This window comes from Mytilus edulis, chromosome 2 (assembly GCF_963676685.1).
Source record: "Mytilus edulis chromosome 2, xbMytEdul2.2, whole genome shotgun sequence".
In the NCBI taxonomy this organism is placed as follows: domain Eukaryota; kingdom Metazoa; phylum Mollusca; class Bivalvia; order Mytilida; family Mytilidae; genus Mytilus; species Mytilus edulis.
In genome coordinates, this window is record NC_092345.1 from 40634559 (window position 1) to 40648955 (window position 14397).

General features: G+C 32.9%; 2 protein-coding genes across 2 annotated transcripts; both read right to left on the reverse strand.

Moving 5' to 3' along the window:
* Positions 1 to 349: 349 nt before the first annotated feature.
* On the reverse strand, positions 350 to 2224 carry LOC139510847 (putative leucine-rich repeat-containing protein DDB_G0290503). Its single transcript, XM_071297386.1, has one exon. The coding sequence runs from the start codon at positions 2222 to 2224 to the stop codon at positions 350 to 352; it is 1875 nt and encodes a 624-aa protein (XP_071153487.1).
* Positions 2225 to 6197: 3973 nt separating this feature from the next.
* Positions 6198 to 14120, reverse strand: LOC139510848 (uncharacterized). The gene is made up of 2 exons (XM_071297387.1): positions 14058 to 14120; positions 6198 to 13523 (listed from the first exon to the last, which is right to left on the reverse strand). The coding sequence occupies exons 1-2, from the start codon at positions 14118 to 14120 to the stop codon at positions 6198 to 6200; spliced, it is 7389 nt and encodes a 2462-aa protein (XP_071153488.1).
* Positions 14121 to 14397: the final 277 nt, after the last annotated feature.

Below are 14397 nucleotides of genomic sequence, written 5' to 3' on the forward strand. Positions count from 1 at the left end.
GTCTTTTCTTTATCATGGCATGAAATTATTTTGTTAACATTATTAAAAACAATAAACATACAATGACATAATTTAATTATGTGAGTATGCAGCTTACATGGCCAATAATTTTCTATAATAAATTCCTGTTTAAGTTAGGTCCTCACATACCAAATATTTATCAATGGCCATACTATTATCACTAGTAATTGACATAAATACCATTATCAGTATACAGTACTATATAGTAGTGTCAAAATCAGACTTGTATAATAGTACAAACAAAAAATATTTTGCTTCCAATAGCAAGAGATAAAAAGTTTGAGAAAAAAATCATTACAGATGTTTTAAATTGGTTATAATTAACAATTTAACATAGTTCTTGAATAAAGTTTTTAAGAAATAATTTGAGCTTTTCTTGTGTCTGGTCTTCCACTTTATTCGTGTTATTTTTATCATTCGTTTGATATACAGTCCTCCCTATTTCTCTGGTATAGCCGTGATTGTAATCAATATTGTTTTCATCCGTATTTAAGTAGGGCGTTGGATATATCTTTTCATGTTCACTGTGTAAGAGCCGATCTTCATCATTATAGGTATTATTATCATGAGTGTAGTTTTCACTTTTACGATGTTGATAATTGTTTTCATCTCTACTGTACGGGTAGTTACGGTTGACCTCTCTACTGTACTGGTAGTTACGGTTATCTTCTCTACTAAACGGGTAGTTATGGTTTTGTTGTCGACTTTCTCTTAGTGGCATCCTACTGGCATAGTTGCGATTTGTTGGTCCAATATTTTTGTTTCTATGAAAGCCAACTCTGGTTTGTTGTGTTGGTTCCTTCAAGCCAAGTAATTTATTTATAGCAATTTTATAAGACTTTACTAATTTTGGTAGTCCTGATTCTGGAGTTATGTGTATTCCATCTATAACATCATGTTCCGAGATGTATGGGCTTCTTGATAGAGTACACTTATATTTCTCTACCATACGTTTAAGACCCAAGTTGAATTCTCTTCTCTTTTCCTCATATGTTTTTCTCCAATGCAAATTTGACTGGAATCTTGGTAGAATTTCACCAATCACTATTTCTGCTGTAGGGATATAGTCCCTACATGTATGTAGTAGATCTTCGAACTCATTTAACGCTTCATTTGGGTTTTTCCTATTGAGATCATTTGACCCTATTTGTAATAGAATAACTTTGGCTTTAACATTACTTGATTCGATAAATGACTTAGCACCACTGATGGTTTTGTCGCCTAAAGTTGTCACCTGAACCACTTTATTGTTGTACATTAGCCTAGGGTTAATGTTTTTTGTAATTGAAGTGCCTACGATCCATAAATCAATTACTGGTACCTCATGTTTCAGGAATTTATCTTTTTGATTACTCACTGTCATATCAGTATTTTGTTCTGTGTCCTGTCCAAATTGTGTGTCTTTCTCATCTAATTGACTGCTTTCTTCATGCACATATTTATCTGTGTTTATGTGTTTGTGATGGTCATGTCCCTGCATCATGGCAGGATTAGATTTGTTTTTATCATCTTGTTGTCCATCTAGATTATGCGAACTTTCTGTGTTTACATTATCCTCACTAAAATTTTGTAAAATTTCAAATTTATTATATGTTTCTACATTGATTTGTAGTTCTTTTTCCATATTTTCTTCACTGTGTGTAATAGGTTCTTTCATCCTATCTTCAATTTGAATGTCTTTGTTTGTTTGTTTTATTTTTGAAATATTTGCCATCTCATCAATTTTATTTTCCAAACCAGATACTTGTGATGTCAGTTCAACCAATGTATCAATAAAATGTGTATTATCATCATTCGACTTCGTTTGATTTTGATTTTCGGTACTAATTTGCTCTTCTATTTTTTTCAATCTTTGATCAACAACATTATTGTAATCTTGATAAACCTTTTTTACCAGAGCTTCCACTTTTGTACATAAACATTGTAGTGTTTTAAGCATCTCATTTGCAACTATTTGGATAGATTTTACATCACTCTGTAGTGTTATGGATTGATCAATATGATCAGTTTCAATACTGTGTATGGCCTGTAATATGTCATCATCACACAGGGTTCCTTGTTTTTCATTGATTATTTCCCCTTCCTTATCAGTTTCTGGTGTTGGGGTATGATCATTTTCATCTGATTCTCTTGAATTCTTATCTGAGTTTTGAATGTTTTCATTTTGTTCAGCTTCATTTTGCAAGGGTAAAACTAATGTCATTTTGTTTATTATTTCATCAGGATTATTTTCCTTGTTTTGCACAAAAATATCTGCTACTGTTTCACTTAGCAAGTTAAACTCTGTCTCTACCCATTTCTGTGTGACACTGCCCTGTACTAAGCAGTTCAGTGTTGTTTAAAATATAGTTATTGTGATAAGTTTTTTTCCCTTCACAAATATCTGGGTAACAGATTTATATAGGGTTGATGGTAGTGATGAGCTAAATGGCTTCTGTTCATCGTCAAGGGTTATTCTTTTACATTTTATATCAAAATCACTCCACGAAACCGTGATAAGTTCACTTTCTCCAAGCTTTATAAAGTATCTTAGTAGAAACATTCTTCGCCATATAGCGATTGATGATTTATTTGCATTAAACGTTATCTGTCTGGGTCGGTTTTCAGTTGTACCTTTTTACTTGCGGGACTTCCGGTTTTCCCCATTTCTATGTTTTATCAAATTAAAGTGTATTTTTCTCTCCCTAGTGTCAAATAATTCAATTTTATAGAAATCAATTCACTTTTGCATCATAATATCATCTTTTGCTTACAATTCAATGGTCTCTTCTTGCAGGAAAATGAACTTTTTATCGGAGCATTTTCACCATGCTCTTTCAGTCCAAGGGAGGTAATTGATCACGTCCTTTATCACTGTACTAGTATACATATTTTTAGGGGCCAGCTGAAGGACACCTACGGGTGCGGGAATTCTCGCTACATTGAAGACCCATTGGTGGCCTTCGGCTGTTGTCTGCTCTATGGTCGGGTTGTTGTCGCTTTGACACATTCCCCATTTCCTTTCTCAATTTTATCTGTAGATTTACAAATAGAACATGAATATCCAGTTGATGCTGGCTTTTAAAAGCAAACAATATATGTAAAGTTATTGCTATAAAGGGAATTTTGATATTATTTGAAGTCTTCAACTTTATCTCGAAACCCTGTATGGTTATATCTTTAAGACCATCCTCTGTGTTTAAAAGCAAAATTATTTCATCTGGCAAGGAATATGAAAGTAAAAAAAATGATAATTTGATAGATATAGGAAGATGTGGTATTAGTGCCAATGAGACAACTCTCAATCCAAATAACAATTTATAAAAGTAAACCATTATAGGTCAATGTACGGCCTTCAACACGGAGCCTTCAAAAGTTGGCTCACACCGAACAACAAGCTATAAAGGGCTCCAAAATTACTAGACGTGTAAAACCATTCAAACGGGAAAACCAACGGTCTAATCTATATAAAAAAACGAGAAACATGTATAAGTTACATAAACAAATGACAACTACTGTACATCAGATTCCTGACTTAGGACAGGTGCAAACATTTGCAGCGGGATTAAACGTTTTAATGGTACCAAACCTTTTCCCTTTTTCTGAAACAATAGTATAACATCACAACATAGAAAAACACACGATAAAATATCAATTGGAAGGCTTAACTCAATAAAAAAAAAGGTAAATTTACACACTATGAACGAATAAATTTGTTCTGTATATATTTTTTTGTATCAAACAAAGAATCCTTAATTCATAATCCCTGAAATTATATTAGGGAATTTGTAGAATAATTATTCAAATGTTCAGTGATTATGTAAAATCACTGGTCATTTTCAGGGATTATATATAATTACTAATGATTTAGTGATTCTACATATTCCCTGAAAAATGAGGGATTCTACATCATAATCCCTGATTATACAAATTCACTGTAACATATATATATATCTGTTGTAGAGTTGTCACTGACTCAGACGTACTTATAAATATAATTATTTTTTGTTACATTAATTTGTAGGATCCTTTACTATAGATAATTCACTGGTGGTAAGCGGATGGTCGTAACTAAGTTACGACCATCTGAATATGGGAGACAACTCTAGGGACAAGTTTTTCTTTTCCGATTTTCGTGCAGTAAAAGGTTCATTTGAGTCAAACCGCTTGTCTCATATACATATATCGTGAGTGCATTCTTATTGAAACAAAATTTGACACATAAAATCATTCCAATTTTCGTAAAATAGTCATTCAAAAATTCCAGCATGATGGTCGTAACTTTAACTTGTGATGGTCATAATGTCAACTATAGTATTTTGGATGATGGTCGTAACCGACACAAGATGGTCGTAACTTTGAAAGATGACCGTAACTCAAGTATTTAGACGAACTTTTATAAAGCTTTTTTTAAAGCGACTTTTTATTTCCTGCAATCATGTCGGCAGATGAAATTATTGAACGTACATTTTTAATCAGCTATTGCAGTTTTTATAAACATTTGGCTTTCAAATATTCGGCTTTTGGTGAATCATGATTTAAAATGAAAATCCACAAATGCCTGGTGTTTTTATCGTGTTGTCTTTATTTTTTTATCGATTGCATGGCGATCTTGCGGTATATCATTGATAATTGTTCTAAGTATTGGTTCAGAATAAAAACTTAATCCATGGTGTCGCAATGAACATTGTGTTAACCTAGAAAGTATGAATAAGGTTGAGATATTTTACAATGCTACACGCGTTGAATTTAAGAGTAAGATCAAATATTTCATAAGTAAAATCTTAGTTGTTTTAAGTCACGCCCACAAAACTTAAGTGGTATGCATAAAACTCCTTATACTAAGGAAACGCCTAAGATAACACTTAAGTCTAAGGTACATATAGAGCTACCTTTCAAAAATAGTTAAAAATCAGTCGAAAGTTTGCGTTTTTGGTAGAACATTAATATGTTACCTACAATTTGATTGATCAATATGTATATCAGTAATTAAATACTAATTATTCGTTTATTTATTGCTAAATAATAAGTAAATATTAACGATCAACAAATCAAGAGATAACAGTGGGTAGGTATATATACTATTTCCCAATCTCGTTGTTAAATACCGAAAAGTACTCAATTTTTACACACATGGTACTATTTTCTTTTGTTTACTCTGTACGTGCACGTTTTTTTAAATTGTTAAAATACACCGCAAGGTGTCAATTGTAACCGTTAGTTTAAACCGAATCAAGGAATGAAGAGACAGCATGCAAAACCACATTTTCTATATGTGTGTGGGTTTTTTTTTTGGGGGGGGGGGGAGGTGCGTCATTTGAATTTTCAATTCAGTTTTATTCTAAAGATGAAGGGCATACCCGAAAAAAAATCACTTACAGAGACAAAATCAGAAGCGGATTTCTTTCATAAGGGGGAGCATGGACCTCTATTTTGTTGAAACAATTAGGTTGATTGTTTAGAATCACTGATACGGCAATCAGAAGTCCCCACTGCTACACCCCCATGGAATTCGTCGGTTATATAAGGCATTTATAATACCTTGACAGGACAATTTTTTAGCCTTTTTTCCAAAGTCCGTTATTTTTTGTTTTCTATTTTTCTGTATACTATGAACATACATATACTAAAAATTAAGTGTATTTGTTATTTTAATTACTACCAATCCAATATAAAACAAGAAATAATTGTAACAGGATGCTGTTACGAAGTCTCCCAAACAAAGCTCCTAGAATTTTCCATTCCCATAGTTGCCTGACATTGGTCAAAGTCCATTACACATTGGTTTGGTCTAGTAAAGTGATATGCATATGTGATGCCTAGGGGATTGACCCTGTGTGTCATTTAAAAAATCTTCTTGAAATTATGAACATGAATATATATGTGTTAGCAATATGAGTCTTGACCTTTTACAAAAGGTGGGTTGATCCCCAGGGGTCTGGCCTTTTATTTCATTTGATTTGTTGTTTTGTTGCTACCCCTATAATTTTTCCCATTTTAGCTGTCAGATCTCACTTAATAAAGGATTTAATGACAATGAAAATTTGAAATGATTGTGTTTTTTTACTCTTACTTTGCTAATCTAGATAAAGGTCATTGTTGAAAACCTTGGTATGATTGTTTTTTTTTACTTTTTGGGAACTGTCTCATTTGCACTAAAGTTTATAAATCTTACCGTTTTATGTAAAAATTTCACTTTAATCAAAATAAATCTGTACAACATCATGAAAACTATAATATATAGGAATAACTGTACATGTTGGACATTTGCCAAAGTTCTTCACAAAGGTTAAGTCGAGACAGCTGCCAGATTCTGTAGTCATCTGTTGCACTATCTGTTTGTAGCCATACTTTGTGAAGAGTTGAAGAATTTTTGAATTTAACTGAAACACATTGTCATTGAAATCTCCCATTATGGCAACTGCCAAATTTTCTTTATTCTCTACTTCATCTAGTAGATGAACTAAGTTATGACAGAACAGTTGTAGAGGATAAACTGGAGGTCTATAAATATTGATGAGAACAAGTTTGGATGGTTTTTCAATCTGGATAGCAACATATTCTATATTTACAGCTGAGTAATTTTTTTTAGAAAAATGTACATCCTTGTGAACTAGTGTGGCAACTCCTCCTCGTTCAGCTGCAGCTAGTGTGCTGTATGGTGATGTTGATGATGTGTATGCTTCTGATCTTGATGTAGAACATAGTATAAAGTCTGGTAATAATGATGGTGGTAAATAAGTTTCCTTCTTTAACCATGTTTCATTAAAGCAAATAATATCTGCATTTTTCATAACTGTTGCCTGTGTTATATCTTCTTTGTGTGGTAGAAGTCCCTCTGTATTGTGAAAGGTAACAGTCAATGAGTGTTCAACTGAAGGTTCAGTTGCAGCTTTTGCTAGATGGAAGGATTCCATTGAATCAAGAGCTATTGTTATATCTTCTGAGGCATAAATTACTTTAGGATCAAAGTCTATAATGTGCATACCTTTTAGTGATGAAACTCTGCTAAGTGCTACATATGCCATTCCTGGTGCAAATGTTCTTTTAAGAGACACAACAATTTCTTTTACTGTCATTCCCTGAACCTTATGGATAGTTGCTGCCCATCCAAGTCTGAGTGGTAGTTGTTTTCTTGTTACATTCTTCCCATGTAAAACTTCTTCAACTGGAGATATTCGAACAGAATCTTTTGGTAAAGATTTTGTTCGTGCCAAATTTGAAATATGTTTTTTACCACTTTCAGGGTGGTCAAATTTAACATAAACTGCTCTTATTTCATCACTTTGACTTTTCTCTATGCCTGTTATGCTTCCAAATGCACCATTTACTAAACCATCAGTAGTGTCTATGTTACGAATCAACATGATTCTAGCACAAAGTCCTAGTTCAATGACATCTTGTAAGTCTTCTGATGTATATGTAGAATAAGGTTCATCTTTTTGTGATAATTGTCCTGTTAAAGAGTTTTTGAAGAAATCCTTTGCTTTTGATTTTACAGTCTGCTTACAGACATCTTTGATCATGTGTTCATTATGTGAATTTACTTCTTTGTTTGTTGGGAAGATATGTAAAACATTTGCTGAACTCTCTGGAAGTTTTGACACAGATACAGATGACAAAACTGTCAAATCATCTTCAGAGAATGGCTGGCCCTTAATGTGTGTTCTAATTCTGTTTAGTAATAGAGCAAGTTGTTGGTCATCATTTTGTCGCATGATCTCTGTCAGGATAACAATTTTGAAGACAGGATTCCAAAGATCAAGGAAAACAGAACTGATGTCTCTATACAATGGTGAAGCTCGGACAGGGGGTAGTTGATAAAAGTCTCCAACAGCAAGTATAGCTATGTTTCCAAAATAGGTTTTTGTCTGTTTGATTTGGGATAATCTGCCATGAATGTATGACAGGAGTTTATGGTCGACCATTGAAATTTCATCAATTACAAGTATGCGAACACTTTCATATTTTGCTCGAAGACTATTCACGAGACTCTCTCCTAAAGGTTTGTAAGGAAGTTTGATAGCTTTGTTTATTGCAAATGTAGAGTGTATTGTAGATCCTTCAATGTTAAATGCAGCCGTTCCTGTGGGTGCAGTAAGTAGGACAGATGTTGCATCAGGAGTACTAGCTGTTTTTGAAAGGATTCTGTTAGCTTCGTGGTATATACAACGAACCAAGTGCGTCTTTCCAGTGCCTGCTCCCCCGGTGAGAAAAAGATGGAATGGTTCAGGTTCTTTGTTAAGGGTAACATCAATACACCATTTCCTGATTTCATAATAAATTTCTTGTTGTTTTTCATTTAGTTGTCTGACAGAACTTCTTATTTCGTTTACAGTTGTTTTAGGTCTTTTGAGCTCAACTAATTGGCTTGGATTACTAGAATGTGATTTTTCACTTACAAATATGTCAAACTCTGGTAGATCTTCATTTTCTTCAGGGATTTTAACAGGTTTTTCCATTTCTATCTCTAACCTTTCTGCTTCTGCTTCTGGTGCTATTTGTGCCCAAGCATCTTGTTGAATGTTTCCTTGTTGCAAATCTTCCCATGCTTTTTCTAATTCTTCAGGATCTGTTTCATACCTTTCTCTGTTATAATTTACTATATCTAGCACCTTAGATCCATCCGCTAAAATCCCTATTTTCACAAAGTCCTCATAGCTTAGATACAGTTGTGGTTTAATGTTTGCACTTCTATGGGGTAAATATAGCTGAAGTAAAGAAAGAAAGAATTCTTCTGGTGCTTTTTTCCTGTTAAATCTTGGATATCTGTTGATATTTTCCTTTCCCTTACATTTTTGTTTTACAAATCCTAAGTTATTTTGCATTTCATAGACAAGATTTGTTTTGGATGATTTTGGTTTTTGAGAAATTGGGTAAATATTATACAATGAACAAAAGTCTGCTAAGCAAAGGTCATCAAATTGTGATGAACATGGACGTTCATAGTATTTTTCAAAGATTGTTATCATCCAAATATTTTCATCATCATCCTTTCTCGATCTAATTATGTTGATAGGTAGACTCATTTTCAAAGGGTTACTACCTGTAGGTATAAATATGACATTTTTGGAGCAATCCTTCAATTTGAAACTGCATACTCTATAGACTGCTTCTTGAGCTGAAACCTCTCTATTGTTCATATAAACTTGTCCAATTTGCTTCATTGTGCTTGCTGAATCCTGGTTACCTTTAACAGCCTCTTTCTTAGCATTAAGAAGTAGTTCACTCATCTCCCCTTCTGATTTACTGATGTAAGACAAGATGTAGGCAACACATGAGTATACATCAGTAACAAACTGGATATCAATATTGGCATTCCAAGCTGATAAAAGATACTGATTGTAATTGTTCACCCATAGGTCTGAAAGGTTCCTCTTATGGTGTATCACATTTTTAGTTGTCACGGTTTGTAGACATTGTTTATATTTGGAATAAGTTGTATTTGCCATTTTGAAAATATCCTTTAATTTGAGTTCAGATAAAGAATCATATGAAGTGATCACAGCCCATACATCTTTTAGTACCTGCTTGGCAGATCTTTTTGGCTTACAGATTTCATCTAGCTCTTCTGCTGTTGAAGGTGTTTTCTGTGTTGTGCTGTCTTCCTTTTCAAGTTCATCTGTTTCAATTCTTGCAATAAATGTATTACATATTGGAGGTCTAGGCAAGTTAAACCTGCATGTTGTTGAATGTTTCTTGCAAGATTTTGTGTGACTCTTACCATGCATTTGTACTGATGTAACAATTTCATAAAGTTTGGGATTTTTGTCTTTATCAGGTAACTGACAGGTTATGTGTTGATCAACAAATCTGCAAATATCTTTATCACTATCTTGATTTAGTTTAGGTGCACCATCAATCCATACCAAACAATGGATATGGGGAGATCCTCGTTGTTGAAACTCTGTTCTAAAGAAGAAATCAACAATCTTTCCTATTGGCTGTGCTGGTGACATCAAAATATCAGTGAATAAAGCTTTCACTCTGTGATCAAATAATCTGGCACAGATAACTGGGTTATCTTTAATAAGTTTGCATTTATCTGTCCACTGTAGATCACAAATATTTCTCCTGTCATGACTTACTTGAAGTAAAGTATTCAAAACATCATCCCATCTTGTTTCACCAGCAGAAAATGTTAGAAAAAAGGTTGGAATTCCAATTTGCCTAATCATTGCATATAGGTCTTTCATTGTTCTTTCCCAGTATGGGGGTGTTCCACGAACAGGCTGGAGGAATCGGAAGCCAACATCTGATTTCAATATCTTCTTCAAATTATCAGGTTTTGTTAACATGGAGGCATTTACTTTCTGTCCATCTTCACTTTTCTGTTTACCTTTACGAAGAGCAATTGATATGTTTGATGTAACATTCATAATTTCAGTCACATACTGAGCAAAAAATATATACTGACTGTCTGTGGCAAATCTAGTGTCTGCTGACAAAAGTCGTGCATTAAAGTATTTTGAAGGTGTTAATCTGACTTGTCTTTCCATGGAATATCCAAACTCTCCGCCAGGATGCAAATGTGGAAATGCCATTGCATCTATACCTTTCTCCTTGAATATGCTTTTTGATATTTGATTTTCTCCAGGAGCTAGGCAAAACACCTTCCCGTCAGTATCAAGGATTTCTTGACCAAGGTCTATAGGCTGTAAGCAGGTGTCTACAGGATAAGCAGCAATATCATTATCTTCAATGTCTTTGGATTGCTCATTTTCACCTTCATCCTCACTGATGGTACCAGAATCATTATTCTTGCTTTCTTCTTTAATATCTTTGCTGCTTTCACCATTAGGAATGTCCATCTCTAATGAGTTGTCACAAACAATGAGATCTGAATCATCTTCAGTATACCATAAATTCCTTAGTTGTACATCTTTGTACCATTTATTGTTTTTTAGAAAGAACTGAACTGCTTCCTGCACATTAGCTGGATTAATCCATCCAAATTTGTGATAGCCTTTATATTCAACTTTACGCTTTAGTTTAACTTTAATTAACTGTGCATCATTAATTGGTCTAGGCAATGTTGCAGTTACACTGTTTAAGTCACATGGTACATTGATACAAGGTCCCTTTACTCCACATTGACCTCCTTTTGGTAAACAAAGAATCTTCATGAATGGAATACGTAATGCAACAAGTTGTCTTTCCAGATCATTTAATTTTTCAATTTCAGGGGGAATAGGTTCAAGATTAAGGCCATTTGCTTGTGCCTGTGGTGGCATATTGTTTAAAGATAAATGTCTATGACATGTAAAGCATATCCATTCCTTTGCCTTTTCACATTTTACTTCACAATGTTTATCACATGTATGAACAAAATTTCCAGTTAAACATTCGCTTGCTTTTTCGTTAGAATACTTCGCTCTGTTACATTTTTTTACTTGACTTTTGTACAAAGATCTTATGCAGACTGTGCAGACATATAATGGATGGTCTTGTATGCTTTTCTGAAATTTTGTTATTGCTTTCTGAATAGAATTTCTATTGGCTATTTTTTTCTCTCTGACATTTATGTCATTATGATATTTGGTTTTTAACATAGTTTTCAGTTTACATCTAAATAGTGGGTTCGATGAATATCTCTTTATTGATGAAGCCTTCAGCTTATTTCGTAAAGATTCATATCGTTGGTACTTGTTCTTTGAAACAGATTTGACTTTCTCTCTGAATTCTGTATTGTTCTTGTACTTCTTACAATTTTGAGTTTTAAGTCTCATTTGAAAATCAGTATTTGTTCTGTACTTTGACCTAGACATTTCTTTCAACTTATTTCTAAAAATGGAGTTGTTTGCATATTTCATTATGGAAGACACCTGCTTAGATTGTTTGTATTTCAAAATTGTCTGGTATCTTATTCTATCACTTTTCTTTTTATTTTCCTTGTACACTTTGTCTGTGCTATATCTTAATCTACCACTTTTCTTTTTGTTTTCCTTGTGCACTTTGTCCGTGTTAGACTTTAATTTACCACTTTTCTTTGCCTTTTCCTTGTACACTTTGTCGGTGCTATATCTTAATCTACAACTTTTCTGTTTGTTTTCCTTGTACACTTTGTCCGTTTTATACTTTAATTTACCACTTTTCTTTGCCTTTTCCTTGTACACTTTGTCGGTGCTATATCTTAATCTACAACTTTTCTGTTTGTTTTCCTTGTACACTTTGTCCGTTTTATACTTTAATTTACCACTTTTCTTTGCCTTTTCCTTGTACACTTTGTCGGTGCTATATCTTAATCTACAACTTTTCTGTTTGTTTTCCTTGTACACTTTGTCCGTGTTATACTTTAATTTACCACTTTTCTTTGCCTTTTCCTTGTACACTTTGTCGGTGCCATATCTTAATCTACAACTTTTCTGTTTGTTTTCTTTGTACACTTTGTCCGTGTTATACTTTAATTTACCACTTTTCTTTGCCTTTTCCTTGTACACTTTGTCGGTGCTATATCTTAATCTACAACTTTTCTGTTTGTTTTCCTTGTACACTTTGTCCGTGTTATACTTTAATTTTCCACTTTTCTTTGCCTTTTCCTTGTACACTTTGTCGGTGCTATATCTTAATCTACAACTTTTCTGTTTGTTTTCTTTGTACACTTTGTCCGTGTTATACTTTAATTTACCACTTTTCTTTGCCTTTTCCTTGTACACTTTGTCGGTGCTATATCTTAATCTACAACTTTTCTGTTTGTTTTCTTTGTACACTTTGTCTGTGCTATACTTTAATTTACCACTTTTCTTTTTATTTTCCTTGTACACTTTGTCTGTGCTATATCTTAATCTTTCATTCCTGTTTTTCTTTTCTTTGTCCTTTCTCTCTTTGATTTTTTTATTTTCTATATACTGTTCTTTTGCGATTTTATTTTGTCTAGCTTTATCCTTTACTTCAGCATTTTTCATCTTTTGAGTTTCTTTCTTCAGCTGATCACATAAATATGTTTGTAAACCCGATGAAAAATTCTGCAAAACAGGTTGCGTACTTGTGGTAAGAACAACATCATAATGATTTTGGTTTTTGTGATACAGATATATTCCTCTATTGTCAGATAAAGTTATTGTACTGTGCTTAAGCCAAACCCAATGTACTCCAGACTTGGTATATGTGTAAATATCAGTTTGAAGTAAATGGCTGGCTGTGAAAATTTCCACCTCTGTTGCCCAGGTTTTATTTTCTCTCATTCTTGTGTGAACTAAATAGGAATTGGCGTTTCCTTTGTACTGTGGAGGTAAATAACCTTTCAAGTCATTTTGATTTTGTATAAAATGGTTACAAATTCTCTGTCTTATTATGTCATGAAATCTTTGATGACCACAAGTGGTATACGACAATGCTGCAAAGAAGCAGTTCCCATCACCAGTAATGGTTTGAAATGTAGCTGGTGCAGCTAGTTGTAAAGATGATAAAACATCTGTTGCTTGATTAGTATTCTGAGTTTTGGTAGATTCAAGGTTTAATAATAGCTGCATACGTTCCTTCCCAACTGTATTAACCGGAAAGTAGACATAAGATGAAGAAACCTGTAAAGATAAAGTGATTAATGGGTATTTGTTCAACTATACATAACCCCTACTGATACATAGTTTTTGACTTATTACATTATTGTGAATTAATGATATAGTTTTTGTGTTTAAACAAATTTCTGGTTCTCAGTATAATATTGTTCAGGTATGTGTTTCACGAAAAAGTTTGAGATTGATTTTAGTCAAAATAATTTTTCAAATACCTTCAAGTTTTTCTGACTAGTTATTGGGTAGCTTCAGCACAAGAAATTGTTGTGAGGCAAGTATGTTTGTAAATTTCGTAAAACAAAATCACTGCCAAAATTTTGTAAAAGAAAACCATTTTCAATAATATGGCTTTACATTTTAAAATCAAAACAACTACAACCAACCCAGTGGTAGTGTTTTTATTACATTTATACATATTTCAAATTTTTTTAAATAGTTTGTTTTTACTCATTTTTAATTGCTTTATTTGTCAAAAGATAAGATTTAAATATTGGTTAAACTTATGTTACCAGTCATGTTAGTCCTATATCTAAACATACATACCTTTTCTCTAAATTGCTGCTTCCGTTTTTTGTCTTTTAGTCGTCTTGCTTTATTTCGTGCCATGTTGTACAATATCTGGAATGTATACAATGAAATTGTCAAAAATTTTGCAAAACAATGAAAAACAACAATTAAGAAACAAAAATTTACAAAATATATTAGATATTAAGTATACTATAGTGTATTTTTTTTTTTTAAAGAATTGAAAGATGTTCCGACAGCAATTAAATATGATAGTGAAATCTTGCATATATGCTATACAAATGTATGTTATCCAAAAAATGTGAAAGGTAACTTTTATTTATCATTCTTTAAATAATTTGAATATTAATAGAAATCT

Coding starts and splice junctions, on each gene's coding strand:
- LOC139510847 (XM_071297386.1), bottom strand. CDS start 2,224: ATGACATTAGTTTTACCCTTGCAAAATGAAGCTGAACAAAATGAAAAC.
- LOC139510848 (XM_071297387.1), bottom strand. CDS start 14,120: ATGGCACGAAATAAAGCAAGACGACTAAAAGACAAAAAACGGAAGCAG. Junction 13,524..14,057: donor AGCAGCAATTTAGAGAAAAG/GTATGTATGTTT, acceptor TTATCTTTACAG/GTTTCTTCATCTTATGTCTA.